Here is a 19289-nt window from a genome sequence, read left to right on the forward strand (position 1 = left end):
GGTTTGATAGGGCTGTGGCTCTATCAAAACAAGTAAAGCCTCACTTCATAACTCATCCAAAATAACAATTCAAGCATTGGAAAACGTTTATATCGATCATCTCGACTTGAGCATTATGATTGGAAAAACATAGGATTTCAAGCTCTAAAAATAACGTATATTATAACAAATTATCTAAACAGCCTATTTTCCCCTAAAAATAAGTATTCATAGATCCACAAGATTTGTACAATTTTTTTAGTTCCAAATTTTCTTTTTGGGGCTGGAAAATGATTTTAAGAGCCATCATGGATATTTCATTTGCCGAAAGTGCTTTCTGGACGAGGATTAGAGGTGAGGCTTTATTTTGTTTTCATAAAGCCTAGGCCTCATAGAAAACTTCTAAAACTCATAGGGAGTTTATCTTAAATAATTTTATTATGGATTGCCAAATAGCAATCCAAATAACATTTTAAAACCTTATAAGTTTATCTCAAATAATTTTATCTCAAAATAGCACTCCAAATAACATTTTAAAGCCTTATAAGTTTATCGCAAATAATTTTATAAATAGTATTGCCAAACAACAAATAGCTCGTTACCATTCATAAAATTATTTGTGATAAACTTATAGGGAGTTTTAGAAGTTTTCTTTTTCAAAAGTTGTTTTTATTTTACTCATAGAAATGGTCAAACCCACAAGTTTTTTTACCAGAAATAACTAAAGGTAAGGTATATAATAGGACCGCTTAGTTTTGTTACAAGGAGGTCACAATTATTATTGGCCATTAAATGTGAAATCAAGTAGATAAGAATGTCTTCGATTGGGCACAAAATATCGAATAAAATTTCTCGAATACGATAACACATTTTATTTTGTAGGATTTCACATCCAATGGCTAAGAGTGAATGCGACTTCATTGTACTAAAAGTGAATGGTCCCAAAAATTTAAATAAATAAACGAGTAACATTATATAATTCAAGGTATGTAATAGAATAAGGGTGTAGTTTGCATAAGGTTGCAACCTTAAACAATTAAAATAAGGTGTCCCTCCAAACTTTTCATAAGATGTAATTTTGGTGCCAAAAATACTTTGGATGCCTTGAGAATCTATTTTCATCCCTAATTAAAAAATTTTAAAATAAAAAAATGGTTCAAATCAAGCATATCTATAAACACGTTAAAATCTTGAAAATGGACGGTCCAAATAATATATTACAAGATGTACTATTTTTGGGACTTAAAAATATTTTTTGTTTTTGTTTTATTCATATCCGTACATCTCAATGTCGAGATGATCAATTAGATGGTTTTCCAACGTCAAAACATCCTTTTTCAATAGATAATTGAGTTGGACAAGAGGCTCAATTTTGGACCACTTCACAAGTCGTGCCTTATTCCTATTTTTGAAATATTATTGTAAATTGATGAAATCCATCATATAACAACTTCTACGAAATCAAATAAAGGAATGTGTACTATAATGCTATTCACTTATGGTACAAGAAGGTTACTATCACTTCTGGCCATCTAATGTGAAATCAGATAGCTTGGAGTATATCATAATGCTCGAAAAATTTTATTTTGGATTTTAAGTCTGGTTAACACCATTGCTATTAGCCACCCCATTTTACATCTAATATTCAGGTGATTATAACCTCCTTGTATCACAAGCAAATAGTCTTATGCTATACTTTTCTATAAATCAATCGGGGCATAAAATCCATGAGAGCATATGATACATAGGACTCTTAAATAACATATCCAATGAAATTATTTAAATTTCAATTTCGTCGATACTTTGATGAAGCATGGGAAGAGGATGACATGCTATTTTTACATAAACATCTCTCTCCACAGTAGTTGTTAACTCCATGTTCATTATAAAAACAATCACTACGGCGCGTTTGTTTGCAGGAAGACAAACGTTCCAGAAAGATTTCTTTCAGAACCAAGACTTAACTGCAAAACAAACGTGCCCTAAGTATAAACATAAACCTTTTGAAACCAAGGACCAAAAACACATCTTACATGTCCTAGCTTCCAAGGACTTTGTAGTAACTAAAACCCTAATCCTTGATTAACAAGGGGGTGGGATCTGAGTTCCACTATAGCTAGCCTTGACATTCATACAAGTGGCCTTAGCACGCTTTCCTGGTCCATAGTAGTTCAATTGCACGTCTTGTAGTCGTACATTTTGGCAAGGGAGTCCATTGCTACAGTGAAGAGTAACTGCGGTCTCAGTAGCGGAAGTCCCGCGTATGTTCTTGAAGGAAACATCACTGATCTTCACTCGAGAAGGTGCCTGTATGAAGAAAAGAATTTTGTTGAGCATGGAATTAAGGGGAAAAAATGGTCATACAGGAATATCGCCTGAGTCGGACCATATCCGGACGCTGGTGATTTTATGGACAAAAACTCCCAAAATCAACCTAGTGTCCTAATCTCTAATTTTTTTTTACAAAAATTTATATCTGTGCCATATTTAAATATGGTAATTACAGACTAGCGCAAATTTATGGAAAATTTATGCGGACGTCCATTTATTTATTTATTTTTAATTTTGCCTTCCAATCTGATTTTGGAAACATCATACTTTTTTTTTGCCTTCCAATCTGATTTTGGAAACATCATACTTTTTTTATATATATATATACTTTACTTTATGTTAAATAATGCAGTTCAGTATCTCTAATATGAGACTGCCCCACTACCAACCACTACATCCACTAGTATCAAAATTGTGTTCTAGGTGGTCGGATGGACTACAATCTATTTTTTTCGTGAATTTTTACTGTTTTCTTGATCCCGTATACGCTCTCTTACTTTTCAAAAATAACGCGAGTATCAAGCTCTTAGACTTCCTGAAATATTGCCTAGTTTTAAAGGTTTTGTGGTACATCGGGGCCTTTGTGGTCGGCCGGACCACCTAGGACGTAAAGGGTTTGAAAAGCTTTTGGATAACGGGGTACGATATGCCATATATTGAACCGCCCTATATGCTTCCTTCTAGAAAATTTACTCCCAATGTCTCCATTAGAACTTGTACCTCAGAAAAATTATGATCTAATGTTTGATGTTTTCAACATCGGGCCAATCCATGCATTTAAAAAAAAAGAAGACTAATTTAACCTTTCCAATATCTTACCAAAGAGTAAAACTAGAAAAAAACAAAAAAGAAGAAAAAGAAAAAAAGAACCACAAAAAGTACCGGTCCGATGTAGATATCGAGTTGGTATACCTCTGCATAATTTTTTCACAAATTTGGATCAGTCTATAATTGCCATATTTAAATATGGCAAGGACCCCATTTTTTATCTTCTCTGTAATTTTTTTATTGCTAAAATATAGCCCGATCCAACTAGGAATCGACCAAGTTAGATCAAGGGAATCGGATTCGATTTACGATTTTTAAACATTGGCGTGGAACATCACTCAGTCCTTATCTTACGTGGTTGTTGTTTCACCATGGATGCACTGTTCACATGAAGAGAGAAAGAGAGAGAGAGAGAGAGAGATATATATACCCGAGCTGTACAGTAGGTGTAGGGACAGTAATTCTGGTCTATGATGATGGGGTTTGCTACATTGTACATGACTATATTTTCAAAAGTCATATTTGTAGCAACACTAGTGTCTGGTGAATCTTGCCATGTCTTGATCCTCAAACCGTTGGCTGTGCCCGTAAGGACGCATCCAGTCACACTCAGTCCCATCACGTCCCCTTCATTAGGATACCTCCCAAGGCTCCCAACACTAGCAAAAGTAGTAACAACAAATTAGATCAAAATGTCATATACTTACTACATACCCTACAAATTTCTACAATTTTTTTCTCCTTTTTCGATAGGGCTGCCCTATTTTTTTTTTGCCCTAATTTAATGTTTAAAAAGACCAATTGCGCGGACACTCGACTTTTGCCACGGAGACACATGTAGACACGCACAGACATGCACCCGACATTTTGTCTATACGGTCAGATGAGATATTTTAGCGATACAGTATGTCGGAATTCCAGACACGAAGTATCTCTATACATTTAAAAAAGGAAAAAGTTTATATAAGGGTAAGCCCTAAACAATCAAATTACGGTGCGTCTAAAATTTTGATGTTAAAAAACCCTCAATTCGATCATCTCGATCTCAAGATGCACGGACATGAGAAAAAATAAATCTTAAATCTTAAAAATTATCTTATCTAGACCGTCAAATTTCAAGTATTTAAAGATCAGCTTGATCTATACTACTTTTGAATCTTTAAATTTTATAATTAGGTATGAAAATAAACTATTAGGCCATCACAAAGATTTCGACACTATTTGAAGGTGCCTCTTACTTTGATTGGATAGGGCCTCAACCTTATACATATACAAACCATACCTTGAAGCGATGACCATTTGTAGTAACACCAAAAGAGCCAACCACCACACCATTAATGTGACACAAGTTTTTATTTGGAATATATTTTGGACAAGGTTTTTATACAGCCAGCCAGCGTATTGTAGAAATGCTGGCTTGGCACTAAAAATAATTTTTAAAAATAATTTAATCCTAATTTGTAGAGAATATATAACTTTAACATAGGTGTCATGAATATGAAATATAAAATAAAATTGAAAAATAAAAATAATAATTATATTAAGAAAACATTAGGACTGTTAGTTACACTTGTTTTTAGATGGACCACCTATTTGCGTCCATCTTTATGGTGGATGGTTTATACCTCTGGACCACATATTGTAGAAATGCGGTCCATCTCACGTAAAATAATTTTTTTATATTTTATTTGTCACTTAACAAGCCATAAATGCACATGTAGCCTTTCTAGCTTTATACAACATGATATTAACAAAAGAATCATTTAATGCAAGCGCATGCACGTGTTTATTAATGTTATTAATATATTGCCAACTTATTATCATATGTATATATTTTTCAATAGAGTAATGATCCTATAGGACCTTCCTCCATCCATATGTGTAGGACCCCAAAGAATCACCATTAAAGTTGGCACATATCTCTAAAAAAATTATGTGGGACTTGATTTTTCTATAGATCCGTGCCAAAGTTAATAGTGATCATTTGGGGTTCTACATACATAGGTGGGAGAGGGTCCAATAGGATCATTTCTCTTTTCAATATATTCAATATCTTTGTTGTTAATTTATTGTTTTGTTAATATGTGCTCGTATATACTAAAAAAATATTATCCATTTTTTTAATTTCTAAAATTAAATGATGCTTAAATTATTTTATTCATAACATTTGGACATGTATATTACTATTATTTACAAGAACAAATGAGATACAAAATTGTACAAACTATCGAGAGATCAAGCTTACGAGCATACAATGAAGCTCTAAGAGAGAGTGATTGGCCAACGACTAAGGCATGAATGAGTGTATCAGAAAATCAATTTGGTTTTATATCAGGAAGATCAACAATCGAGGTTATTTTCCTATTTAGACAACTGATTGTGAAGTTTAGGGCAAAGGGAAAAGGCCTCCATATTGTTTTTATTGGTCTAGAGAAAGCTTATGATATAGTACTTTGAGATTTGATTTGACGGGTGTTGGAAAAGAAATGAGTTTCTAGACACTACATCGATTTGGTGAGAGATGAGTATGATGAAGTACAAACTAGTGTACAAACAACTAGTGAAGAGACGAATGAGTTTTCAATGACAGTAAGTCTACATTAAGGGTCAACATTTAGCTCTTATCTCTTGGGTTTCGTTATGGACGATTTAACTAGGCCCCTACAGGTTAATGTACCGTGGCGCATGTTATTCGCATATGACATAGTTTTGATTGATGAGACCCAAAACGACGTCAATACAAAGTTAGAACTTTGGAGGGATGCTCTAAAATCCAAAGGTTTTAAAAATAGTCGGACTAAGACATAATATATGAAATGTAATTTTTAATAATAATAGGAGTAGAGATGAGGAAGTATTTAAGATTGACTGTCAGGAAGTACAAAAAAGACTCCACTTTCGATATATTAGGTCGATAATTCAAAAAATGGAGAGATTGCGGAAGATGTCGCACACAAAATTAGAACCGGTTGGGTAAAGTAGAGACGTGCAATTGAAATTTTATGTGATCGCTGCATACTAATGAAGCTGAAGTACAAGTTCTATAGAACAACTGTGAGACCAACTTTGTTCTATGGGGTAGATTGTCGGGCAGATATAAAACAATATACCCATAAAATGAGTGTGGCAGAGATGATGATGTTGAGATGAATGAGTGACAAGACAAGAATCGATAGAATTCGAAATGAATCCATTCAAGAAAATTTAGACGTGGCACCAATATGCAATAAGATGATGGAGATAGCAGATTTAGGTGGGCTGGCTATGTATGGCATTGACCCAGTACAACAACTTATTATTTATAGAATTTTAAACTTCGAGACCATTTATCTTTGTTACAATGAGGTCACAATAATTTATCACTAAGATGTCAAATTGGATGGCTTGAGATGTGTTGTGAAGTTAGGTAAAAATACCTTTTCAAGGTTAAGTAGAATTGGAATTACCTGATTCCATGGCCTGGTCCACAGGTGACGCCATTGATAAATACTCTAGTGTTTCCATGGCCAATTGAGATACAATCGTCTCCTGTTCCGATCTTGGAATTGGAGATCGAGACATCAGTGGAACGTTCGATGTGGATTCCATCTGTATTTGGGCTAGTTGCTGGTGCTGTGATTTGTAGGTTGGTAGCCTTAAAATTCTTACAGTCCAGAAGAACTATGTGGAAAAACTTGCTATTCAAAGAAGTTATCGCCTGAACTTCTGTATAATCTGTAGCAACAAATTTAATGGACTGCAAAACCCCAAAAGTTTCCTTTTATTAATTGGCTCAAGAAATTTCTGAAACATTTGAAATAGCCAAACGTTAATAAAGAATCCAGCATGAAATAATGAAAATTCATGTTAAGAAACGCACAAAAACTTTTATCAATTAGGAAAGAACTTACAGCAGGGAGAACTTTGCAATTCTTGTTCTTTGGGCAGTTATTTAGTGGCCATGAAGCCGCGCCTTGGCCATCAAAGGTGCCATAGCCAGTGAGCTTGAGCCCAGTAAGCCATCCAAACATGACCCATGAGTCAGTGGGTCCATACTTGCTCAAGTCTGTAGAGGCTTTTAAGGTGCCCTTAATCATGAAATTCATGGTTGTCACACCCTTGCATGGTCCATTAAAGTTTAAAGGGCCCACTATATAATTGCCAGGAGGTATATAGTACCTAACTGAGCCTTTGAACCCACATGCTGCTTTCCATGTATCCATCAAGGCCTGGCTCAAATATATCAAAATGGATGTCAATAAGAGATAGACATTGTTACAAATATAGAGATACGAATATCATAAATATTAATACGGGTTATGTTAGAATATTCATACACGTTAATATTTTCTTAAGGTACTAAATATTTTTGCACCCTGGATATCCTTATCTCATAATGCAGTAACTTTTTTGTCTAAAGATATTTAAGATAATTAGTCAAGGATAAAATAGAAATTCTCGATAGAAAGATAATCGTTTATTACTTATAGGGCGAGCATTCTATGCTCCCCCTACAGCATAGAATTTCTATCCTCCCCTTACCATTTAGCCATCCAATTTTGATCAAGAGAGCTACTCACCGTTTGATCTTAGATCCGACGTCTTAAAGTATTTTATTTTTAGTTTTTCTTATACAAATTGTATGAATATGAAATTTGGTACGCTCTATCTTCTCGTTGGAGTGCACTTATAAAAAATATTAAAAATATTTTTTCAATAAATTATAATGACCAAAATACCCCTTAAAAATTTTAGGGGTAGTTTGATCATTTTATTTTATTGAAAATATTTTTTTTATATTTTTCTCTAGTGCGAGTTTAATAGAGGAATGGACATCCAAAATTTGGTGTCAAAATAGTTTATAAATTTTTTTTTTTTTTAAAAATAGTGTAAAGATGTGACATTGTGATTGGGGCAATCTTAGCCCGTCATTCAGAATGGACGGTTGGATAAGGGGGCGGATAGAACTTCTATGTTGTAAGGAAAGCATAGAAACCCTTTCCTTAATTATATTGAAGGATGACATTGTTCATATGAGGTGTGATATCACTCACATGGAACAATGATTGCATCTTAACTATTAGTAAAATGCTTTTAATTTTTTATAAAAATATCTATTCTACCCTTCCTAATGATTAAAGATATCCTTACTAAAAAAAACTTTTGTATTACAAAACAAGGGGCAATGAGTATCCAAAACTGTTGAATACATTAAAAAAATGCCAATATATATGTGTTCCCTAACATAACTTTGTTAATATTAAAATTACTCATGCAAATAGTACATGTTTACAAACCATTTAAAGAAGCAAGGGACAGGATCTTACAAGGCATTAAGTACTTTTGTAATAATATTTGAAGAAGAAAGACCCAGAAGGTGTGGAATTAAGTACTTTTGTTTTTGGATAAAAATAGCAAATCACTTGTATCTTGATGAACATGGGCGGTACATGTAAGATTTGAGTACCATATTCCATACTAGTACGAACTATTAAGCATTTTCCCTTGTGCCAAAATTCGCAATAACCTCATTCAAAATGACCAAAAATATCCTTCTAGCAACAATTCTTACTTGTATTGGTTTGAAAAAATATGTGCAGGTTTGGTTTATGCGAAATTTCCATTCATAAAAAAGACTTCTAAGATATTGGTTCTATACTTTGCAAGGCATGAAGCCGCCAAGGTATGGAACCGGTTTCCAATGAATCACTACCAATTTTTATTCCAACGTGAGCATTTTTTGGCGCCATTTTCCCATTAAACAAACATGGAAAAGTGGCTTAGTTAGTAGAGAGAGACAAACTGAATTTTTTTCCTTTGAAATTTTTTTTTAGTAAATTATTGGGGATGACAGGCTTGGATTCTTTCATAATTTGTTTTTTAGATACTGTTTGAAACTATCCCAGTCTTCTACATCCCCTCTCTCTCTCTCCATTTTCTATTCTTTCTTAAAATATAGATTCAAGGAGACACCCTTCAATGCAATTTATGTGGAAAAGGAAGAAAAATGCCATTTTACTCTTTTTTTGAAAAAACAGAATGTATACAATGAGTCAATTTACCTTTGATGGAAGGAAGTCACAATTATTTACAACCATCTAATGTGAAATCTGATAGCTTGAATGGGTTATAAAGTTTGAAATTTTTTTTTTTTTTTTTTTTTTTGAAGTTTGAGTTTAATCAATGAAATAAATGTAGCCGTCTAATTTCATATCTAATGTTCGAGAATAATTATGACCACTTTGTACCAAAGATAAAGAACCTCATAAAAAAAAGAGTTTTTCTTTAAAAAACAAAAAACATAAGAGAAATAACATTTTGTGTGTCTAACCTTACTATCATCTGTTCTCCCATCACCCTTTGCACCATAGTTCATCACATTGAAGAAATCACCATTCTTCTCATTATTGTTCTTCACATCTAAGAAATCATCACCTTTTGCACCATAGTTCTCCACATTTAAGAAATCAGCACCCCGAGAGTGCTTTTTACCTCTACATTCTGAACCTCCAATCCTCAATAGCAACAAGCACAAGAGAGTCAACAATTTCATCCCCATTCTCATTTCTCAATAATCAATACATACACAATTCTTTTGGTTTCTCTAAAGAAAGCTCCAAGTTTGGTGGGGTTTTTATAGAAGCCCAACAATCCTCAAATTCCGGTATATCCATTAATAACCTTCAATTTAGCAGAGTTCAGCCAATTTTAGAAAAAAAAATAACAGCCAATTTGACTTCCCCTGAATTTGTCGCCGTGGAAACATTTAAAGAACAAGTCTCTTTGGCTGATAACCTCTATATTTTTTCTCTCCTGCAGTAGAGAGAGAAAGCGGGAGAGAAACCCGGGAGAGTTTTCATGGATGGGAGAAGGGCAATAAAGTAAAAGAATAAACTGAGTCAAAATATATTAAAATCAATCAATTGTAAATTTATTAGATGTGATTAAATTTAAGATGGACGGTTCCAATGTCACATAAACACTAACAAAGTGTATTGAAAATACATATGATCATCCTCATTTTTAAAATTATTTTTTTTGGAAAAGTTTATATACGGTTGCAACCTTAAAATGTAGAAATAAATATGCACCTCAAAAATCTCTCAAAAATCTATCCAAAAAAGTTGCTTTAATATTGAAAAATCCTCTCATTGATCATCTTGACATAGAGATGTATAAATATGAAAGAGAAAAAAGATTCTGAGTCTCAAAAATAGTGCAGCTTGCAACACATTATCTAGACCGTCCATTTTTAAGATTCTCAGAGTTTTATAGATCTACTTAATTTTAACCATTTTTTGAGTTTAAAATTTTATAATGGACCCGGTTTCTATGAGGCCAAGCCCGCATGTGTAGAAATGTGGGCCTATTAATAAATTTATTTTTGAGATGAATTTTTGGACTTAATTTTTATGGACGTATAATCTCTAACATGGAGATCATGAATATGAATAAATAAATAAATTTTAAATCTTGGAATATTTATTTTAGTAAAAAAATATTTGGACAGTTAGTTGTTATTATTTTTAGATGGAACATATGTTTTACACTTGTTGGACTGCATATGTAGTCATGCAGTACAGCCCGTATGAAATAATTTCCTTTTTATAATTAGATGTGAAAATAGATTTTCAAATAACCCTAAGAATTTTTTACACCGGATTGCTTAAGGTTCACCGGATTGCTTAATCAATTTTTACTAATTTATGTAGAAACCACTTGAATTATCTTCGGCAATATAGACTTCCACACGTCTAAAAACGAAAAATAAGAGCTTGTGCAGCATGCAGGAGCATGCTAGAGGTCTGATTTTTTGGTGAAAGATCTATTCAAGATGATTTTCTCGACTTTAAATTTTGTAATTACATTAATATTTTCAAAAAAAAAAAGAGAAAATATTTTGAGGTTTTAAACACTTACCATAGAGTAAAGCCACGCCTCAAAGCTTTGGAAAATGCATTTTGGTGCCACAAAACATTCAAATTGTTCAAATTGACATCAATAATTATGGGTAAAAACATAAATTTCAAGCTATAAAAATAATGTATCCTATAAAAATATTTTCCTGATCATCCATTCTCAAGTGTCCTTATATTTGCCAGGTTCGTGCTGTTTTTAAAGCTTCTAATTTCATAATCATCTGGCAAAATTTCTAAGCTAGGGGTTTATGGCATTAGAATTGTCTAATTCCGTGGGATCTTGAGGTGCAACTTTACTTTTTTCCATTAAGCTTAGGCCTCATGATAATTGAACCTACAATCCAGTTACATAAACCGATGTAACTGATGATTAACCATTCTGACTATTATACAGTCAAGTGGCATGTCGGTTTCAAAGCCACTTGAATAGCAGTAGAAACAACTATCGAACGATATAATGAGATGACAAATTATTGAGGAAAAAGCTTATTCAAGGTTAGGCTTTATGATAAAGTAAAGCCACAACTCAAACCCCTAGCAAATTCAGTTTTGGTGTCAGAACCCTCAAATATGTACATCTGGATATTGATAATTATGGATAAAAAAATGATTTTCGAGTCATAAAAATAATGTATCATGTTATACATTTTCTTGATCATCTGCTCTTATATTTGTCAGATTTACATTACTTTTTGGAGTTTCAAACTTCATAATCACAAGCAAAAACAAATTTTGAGGCCATCATAAGAGTTTTTGACATTATATGAAGGGATTGTATGCTACGAGACTATTTACTTTTAGTACGAGAAGCTCACAATTAATCTCTGCCATTAGATGTGAAATCCTACATACTAAAGTGTGTTGCAGCATTCTAGAAATTTATTTCGAACTCTGAGCCAATTGATAACACATCCTTATCAACTTGATTTCACATCTAATAGTGAGTAATTTTTGTGACTTGTACCAAACATAAATAGTCTCATTGTACGTTTCATTACATATGAATTTTTCAATAAGATCTTGAGGTGTAGCTTTACTTTTATTATTATTAATATTATTTTCCATAAAGCGTAGGCCTTATGCAAATTGAACCCAATTAGTAATAAACAAAATAAAATAAAATAAAATAAAATAAATTGGCTTTCTTGCCCTTATTTAACCTTTAAGCATGATACCACAAAAAATGTGTCTCCCCATGGCTTAGAAATTTAGAGATAGTATTCCATAGAACTTGAACATGCGTACACAATCAAACTAGAAAAATCATATGTTCATGCTATAATTACAATGTCATTAAGAAAAGAAAAATATTTTAACAAAGCTGCAGCCTTATCCCAACAGGTAAGGCTGAGGATGTTTACAGGGCTTTACAATACATAAAATACAACAAGCCAATCGCTACACATACATATATATACAAATCAATACATAAAATTAATAAAAGCGATTAGCATACATGACTACACTGTGAAACAAGGACTGAGGATGACAGGTTCAATAATACAGCATCATCTCTCGTTGCGAATTAAAACTAATCATACACCTAAGATCTAAACTACCAAAATCTCTTGGCTTTTTTTTCTTGTTTTTTAAGAACAAGGGGGTGGGATTTGGGTTCCACTATATGTGGCTTTAACATTCACACAGGAAGCCTTCGCGGGTCCACCATTATATTCCAGGTGGACATCTTGCAAAATTATCTCTTTGCAGGGGTGGCCCTTGCTACACTCAAGCTTGACTGCAACCTCTGTTTTGGAAGTGCCCCTTATATTCTTGAAGGTGATATCACTTAGCTTCACTTGAGAAGGTGCCTGTGAAGGGTAAAAAAAGGTTCAAATTAGATACAAATTCTAGCATCTACAAGTTATGTAATTGTTGGGATTCGACTTGAATGAGAATAGGAATAAGTGAGTAGAGGAAGGGTAATAAATTTTCTAAGGACAAAGATTTGGTGTTCTGAAGGACCAACTCATATGTTTGGACGTGCACCCAGAATACCACTGAGGGAATTTATTTTACGACAATATACAAGGATACGGTTTTATGAGTCCCTCTTAAAAATCTATCTTTGAGATGGATTTTCAAACCCAATTTTTAAGGAATTGTAATCTCTAACATGGAGATCATGAATATAAAAAAAATAAATAAATTTTTAAAAATAAAAATAATGATTTTACGAAAAAAACAATTGGACCGTTAGTTTCAATTGTTTTTAGATGGATAACCTATTTTACCATGGATGCTTTATACCTTGGGACTGTAGAAATCCGGTCCAGCCCACATGAAACAATTTTCCCAATATACAATGAGACCAGTTATATTTAGCAAATGAATGTCATAAATAATCTTGACCATTGGATGTGAAATTGGGTTGCTGCATTTATTCTATTGACCAGGCGTAAAGTTCAAAAGAAATTCTCTCGAACATTATGACACGTTTAAGCAGTCGGATTTCACATCAGGTAGTTATAAGTAATTGTGGGCTCCTAATATCAAAGATAAATAGTCCCGTAGTATACAGTCCAATTATCTTAAAGCCCCTTAAACTCATAAATTATCTTTATTCATCCCTAAGATCAATAAAAAAAAATGGTTTGAAGTTAAAAAATTATGCTCCAAGATTGACTATCTACTGTCCATCTGATCGAATATCATAACTAAGGTTTTCAAAGCTCAAATATTTTTTTTTTTCTTTTTCTTTTGAAATCAATTACAGGGTGAACCAATTATCAATTAAAAAATTCAATTTATAAAAATCCCCCCTAAGTTGGTATTTCGTCCTCACGATTGCTTGAGATAAAAACCAAATAATATTTAGAGAGAGAGAGAAAGAGAGGATCACCTTGTCAGGGCAAAAAGAATATGGACAATAACTTTGGTCTATGATGATGGGGTTGCCTACATTGTTCATGATTATGTTCTGAAAGGTCATGTTCCTGGCCCTGCTTTCTCCTGGTGATCCTGCCCACGTCTTGATCCTCAAACCATTCATGGTATTCGAAATTGAACAGTCTCTCACACTCAGTCCATCCACGTCCCCTTCATCAACATATTTCCCAAGGCTCCCAACACTGAACCCATTAAACCGTTATTATCCCAAAATTTTAAATCGAAAAGAACTTCAGCAAATGAGCGGTATGCTTCCACAGGAACATAATGTATTACAATCTATATTTCGAATAATATTTTCAATGGTCACTACCAAGGGAGGAGGTACTAATTACTTGACTTAGTTACCTGATGCCATGGCCCGGCCCACATTTGACATTGTCAATGGAGACAAGGGAATTTCCCGGACCAACAGAGATGCAATCGTCTCCTGTTCCAATGGTGCTTTGAGATATGGTGATGTCTGTGTTTCCTTCTAGGTGAATTCCATCAGTGTTTGGGCTATCTTCTGGTGCTGTGATCTTTATGCTGGAGGCCTTGAAATGTTTGCAGTCCAAAATTGCAATGTGGAAAAATTTGCTGTTCAATGAAGATATTCCTCGGACCACCGTGTTTGTCAGTGAAGCGAATTTTACAGACTGCAATAAGCAAGAAAATCCATAATAAAAGATCACATTATTTCTTCTAAAAATTGGTATAACCATGATCTAGGTATAGGTTTCTGCTATATCTGAAAGTGAGATTCACTAAAAAACACTTTAAGAGATGGACTATTTAATGTTTTAAATATATATTTTTTGAATTGTTTTGAAAAATCTTATAAAAAGGACATAATCATGATACAGAACAGTTTAAAATGCGTAGAATATTAAACAATTGATAATTTTTTATAAAGTCCCATATTTGAAATAATTCGTTATTTTAGACCTTAAGACTTAAAGGTCGAACTCCACTTTGCAGAATAATCACCACAAAAAAAAAAAAAAGAGTTTGGAGTTCATAAAATATATCAAATCTAATTTTGTGGCAAAAAATTCATGTCCATATATTGAAATGGGTGCTGATTAAATGGATTTAGAGCCTTTGTGAAACTCCAAATCAAATATTATGTAGAGAAGCCAATGCTAAATTAATTTCCATATTACAAAAACAAAAGAAAGAAGAAAAAGTGCTTGAACCCCAAAAATGCTTCAAATCTATTGCCAACCCAAAATTAGATTTTGACCGAATCGACAGTCAATTGGGGCTTGAGGCTTAGAGGTTTTCCTACAACTTCTAATCAAATCTTATTCAGGGAATCATGATTTGCATTTCACCCAAAAAAACAATAGTATCATGATTTGGAGGTTATCTCAAAAGGTTTTCGAGTTGAGAGTAACTTGGTCGAGTCGATTTTTTGAAAACCGATCACTTTCGACATAAAGAAAACTAAATGGAATTATGCGTAATATGCATAGAAAAACATGTGATTCTGAGAAGCAAGAAAGGTGATCCAAAAAGAACTGTTATAATCATTTTTCTTTTCTTACATATACTTACTGTCGGTAGAAGCTTGCATTTTGTGTTAGTGGTACATTTGTTGAGCGGCCAAGCCGAAGAACCTTGACCGTCGAATGTTCCACCTCCAGTGAGCGTGAGGCCGTCGACCCAACCAAACAGGACCCAGGTGTCCAAGGACCCGAACTTGCTCATGTCTCTTGGGGCCTTGAGGATGCCTATAAGCTGGATGTGCATGGTGGGCACATTCTTGCATGGGCCCCGGAACTCCAATGGGCCCACTAGGTAGGCCCCCCAGGGAATCAACAATCTCCCGGGTCCCCGGGACCCACAAGCTTCCTTCCATGCATCCATGAATGCCTGCACCAACGCACAACTAAATGAATAAAATTGTGATTTTTGTTTAGAATTTTTAGCGTACTGGCTAAGATATTACATGGTCCCAAGGGAGCACATTGTCCATTCAACCCCTTGCATAAATTCTATCCAATGCATTTTCAAGACCCAAAATTTTTTGGATGTAACCATCTCAACCTAACTACCAATCAGAAAAAGAGCAAAAAAAGAAAAAAAAAAAAAAAAAAGGACCTCTTAATGTGCCTAAAAGAGATGTTGATATTGAACATAGACCCTCTAATATTTGGAAGGTTAGATCTAAGTTTTTAAGAGTTCAAAATCCAAATTCATTATTTTTGGTGAAAATACCTTAACCAAATTTTGAGGAAAAGTACCAAGTAGTTATTTACTCAGGAGGAGTAAGTTTACATTGTGGTCCTGCAATAGCAAGCTACTTTTTCAAAATAATACTCCCCTGGTGGGACTAGCCCAAAAAAGTCCTTATGGTTATTAGAGGACATAAAGGTAAATGGTTAACTTGAAGGGGTTATTAGAGAACATAAAAATTAGAGAGCCCCTTGTCACTAATCATTGAATAGAGAAGCAATTTACACGAGCAGTGTTAACTTGTGGTTGAAGCGGGTTTTTCGACCCTGCTAAAAATTATTTTTAGGGCATACTTTTGTTAGGAAATGTAAAATGTATGATTTTAAAATATATTTTTTATTATATATATGATTTTTTATGAACTTTTCTTATTATGCTCAAATTTTTATTTTTTCTCTTTCTTAATTTTTCTGAAATTTTTGAGAGTATAAATCGAATTTCTCAATAATCATCTTTTATATACATTTTTAGATTTTTATAACTTTTAATAATTACGATTACTGACTTTACTTTTTTCCATTGTAACAATTTGTTAACTTTTTTTAGAATTTTTAGACTACAAGATCAGCACATGACTCGGGTGAATCCAACAGGACTCCACCGAGTAACTCGGCTTGAGCAGGGCTCGAGCCGAGTTTTAAAACATTGTTGGGGAGCTTCCAAGTACTTGTGCAAGATCATGGGTCTTAAAATCGTGATTCAGGGCTAAGATTTTCCAGTTTCAATAACATCAGGACTAATTTTGTCCAATTTCCATATTCTATCTTCAGAGCAAGAGAAAATTTTGCTACAGTTTTGAATTTCTCAAAATCCATTCACATTTCAGTCCAGGAATTTGACAACACATTTTCCAGTCCTGAAATTAAAATCTTCCAAGAAGTCACCCTGCCCCAAAAGTGAGTGGTGCCTCTCTCTCTCTCTACTCTCTTTCTCTCTCTAAAAAAAATAAAACTTCATGCAGAGTTTAAAGAGACCAAAGCTATTCTAACCTTAGTGTCATCTGTTTTTCCATCTCCCTTGGCACCATAATCCTTGACATTAAAGAAACCATAGTTGGAGGAGAGAGAGGAAGAAGAAGAGGAGCCACATTCCACTGCTTGAATCCCCAGAAGGCACAGCAGTAACACCACTTTTATCTCCATTTTTGTAATAGACTCACATGATTATGTTTTCTCTCTTTAAACTTGCATTTTCTCTCCCTAAAAGTGTTACCAACTCCCGTAACTCCCCCCACTAAATCTATCATCCATTAACTGCCACTTTGAATAAAGAGCAAGAGACAGGTTAAAGAACGGAGGGGGAATGAGGTTTTTTGTTTAGCCGGTGATTAACCTGAAAATCCCGGTTTACCGGAGTCAATTTACTGCTGACCAGGCTTTGAATGTTCGAGTATGGAGATAGAAATTTGCGGTTTTGGTCCGGGGCTGACCGGACTGTCCGGTTAAACCCAATATTAATGCCATCCAAGTGGCAAGATATCATTCCTTTCTTCCCTATTTTTGCTCCGTCGCTTTTCACCTTCTTTTACTTATGCCAAAAGATTTCCTACTTTTACGTGAGAAAGAAAAAAAAGGAAAAACAAGAAAAAAAAAGTATGTATGCTCCCTTAGACCTAGCTCATCTTATAAATATTTTTTAATGGGTGCGGTCTTAGGCTCTAAACAATCAAATTAGAGCCGACCTTCAAATAGTATCGAGAAATGTGGTTTCAATACTGAAAATCTATGTGATAGCCTTAAAATATACTTTCACATTTCTTTATAAAGTTTAAAGCTTCAAAATAGTGTAGATCGAGGGATCAATGAAAACTTGAAAATTGATGGTCTAAAAATACGTTACAAAATACACTATTTCTAAAACTTGAAATCCATTTTTTTCTCGTGGCCATGCATCTTGATGTCGAGATGATCAATTGGAGGATATTTCGGCATCAAAACAACCTCTTCTAATGAAAATTTTGAGGTTGGCACTAATTTGATTGTTTAGAGCCTCACCTCTATATAAACTTTTCCCTTTCTTAAGCCTAAATTTTTTTAAGAAAGAAGCCTTGCACTCTTCATGTCCTTCCATGGTCCAAGTTTTGGAAGGAAAGATCCAAATGTTCATAAACTCAAAACCCACCTTTTTTTTTCATTTAAAGGAATCATCTAGCGATACTAATTAGATCTCAAAATTTTGAATGAAAAATAATCGCCTAAGTAGCTATTTTGCCCTAGGGAGTTGTGTAATATATCCTCTCATGGGAGCATGCTATATTTTCCATTCACTCCCTTGAGAAGAGTATTTTTGTACCCCATATTTTGGGACGGATGTGTTTGCATAAAATTGCAACCTTGAACTATCATAGTAAGGTGCACCTCCACAAACTTTATCATTAGATGCAATTTTGGTGTAAATTTCTTTTATGTTGGTGTTATAATGTATTTTTATCTCTAATTATTAAATTTTAACCTTCAAACATTGTTCGAATCAACTAAATCTATAAATGTACACAAATCTTGAAAATAGACTGTCCAGGTCAAGAGCTACAAATTTGTAAGACTTGAAATCTTTTTTTGTTCTCTATGTCTATGCATCTCAATGTTGATGATCAATTAGATGCGCTTTTCCAACATCAAAACAACCCTTTTTGAAAGATTTTAGAGGTGCACCTTAATTCTACAGTTTAAGGTTTCAATCTTATAAAAACCTTTCCCTTTTGGGATATCGATCAACCTTAAGAAGAGCAAAGCAAAGAACCTATAAGCGCTTTCGCCAAGATTTAAAATTCTTATTTTTTGGATGATCAAATCCAAGTATTTAAATACAAAAATAGAAATGCACTTTTTGAATGTACTCCTCTGGGCATTCCACATTGGAACGCAAAATTTCACTTGGAAAAATCCTCCTGAGTAGAACTTTTGCCTGAGGGAGTAATTGTGCAATCTGCTCCGACAGTAAAATTCCTTTAAATGTAAATGAAGGAACAAATTTGGGTTGATATCGTAACTGATCCCAAATAGTTAACGTAAGACTTGGATGATGATGATTATGGCTATTACGTTAGAAAAATAAGTATTAAAAAATTTCATAAGGTTGCAACCTTACTTTGTTGGAAAAAAAAAGTTATTATAATTTGGACTGGCGCAGATTTAACACTACCTTCCAAGATGTGTCACTTGTTAACAGTCTTAAAAGATGTAAACTCCACGCTGTCCAACTAAA

General features: G+C 33.7%; 2 protein-coding genes across 2 annotated transcripts; both read right to left on the reverse strand.

The window, feature by feature from the left end:
* Positions 1–1732: 1732 nt before the first annotated feature.
* LOC18446038 (exopolygalacturonase) lies at positions 1733–9800 on the reverse strand. The gene is made up of 5 exons (XM_006856164.4): positions 9389–9800; positions 6969–7286; positions 6525–6814; positions 3509–3737; positions 1733–2286 (listed from the first exon to the last, which is right to left on the reverse strand). The coding sequence occupies exons 1-5, from the start codon at positions 9620–9622 to the stop codon at positions 2062–2064; spliced, it is 1296 nt and encodes a 431-aa protein (XP_006856226.1). The 5' UTR covers positions 9623–9800; the 3' UTR covers positions 1733–2061.
* A 2450-nt stretch (positions 9801–12250) lies between these two features.
* LOC18446037 (exopolygalacturonase) lies at positions 12251–17472 on the reverse strand. The gene is made up of 5 exons (XM_006856163.3): positions 17075–17472; positions 15405–15722; positions 14214–14503; positions 13819–14047; positions 12251–12787 (listed from the first exon to the last, which is right to left on the reverse strand). Exons 1-5 carry the CDS (start codon positions 17225–17227, stop codon positions 12566–12568), a joined length of 1212 nt encoding a protein of 403 aa, XP_006856225.1. The 5' UTR covers positions 17228–17472; the 3' UTR covers positions 12251–12565.
* Between the last annotated feature and the right edge of the window lie 1817 nt (positions 17473–19289).

The sequence above is a fragment of the Amborella trichopoda genome, chromosome 13 (assembly GCF_054954075.1).
Source record: "Amborella trichopoda isolate Santa Cruz 75 chromosome 13, AtrichopodaSantaCruz75HAP2 v2.0, whole genome shotgun sequence".
Taxonomy (NCBI): Eukaryota; Viridiplantae; Streptophyta; class Magnoliopsida; order Amborellales; family Amborellaceae; genus Amborella; species Amborella trichopoda.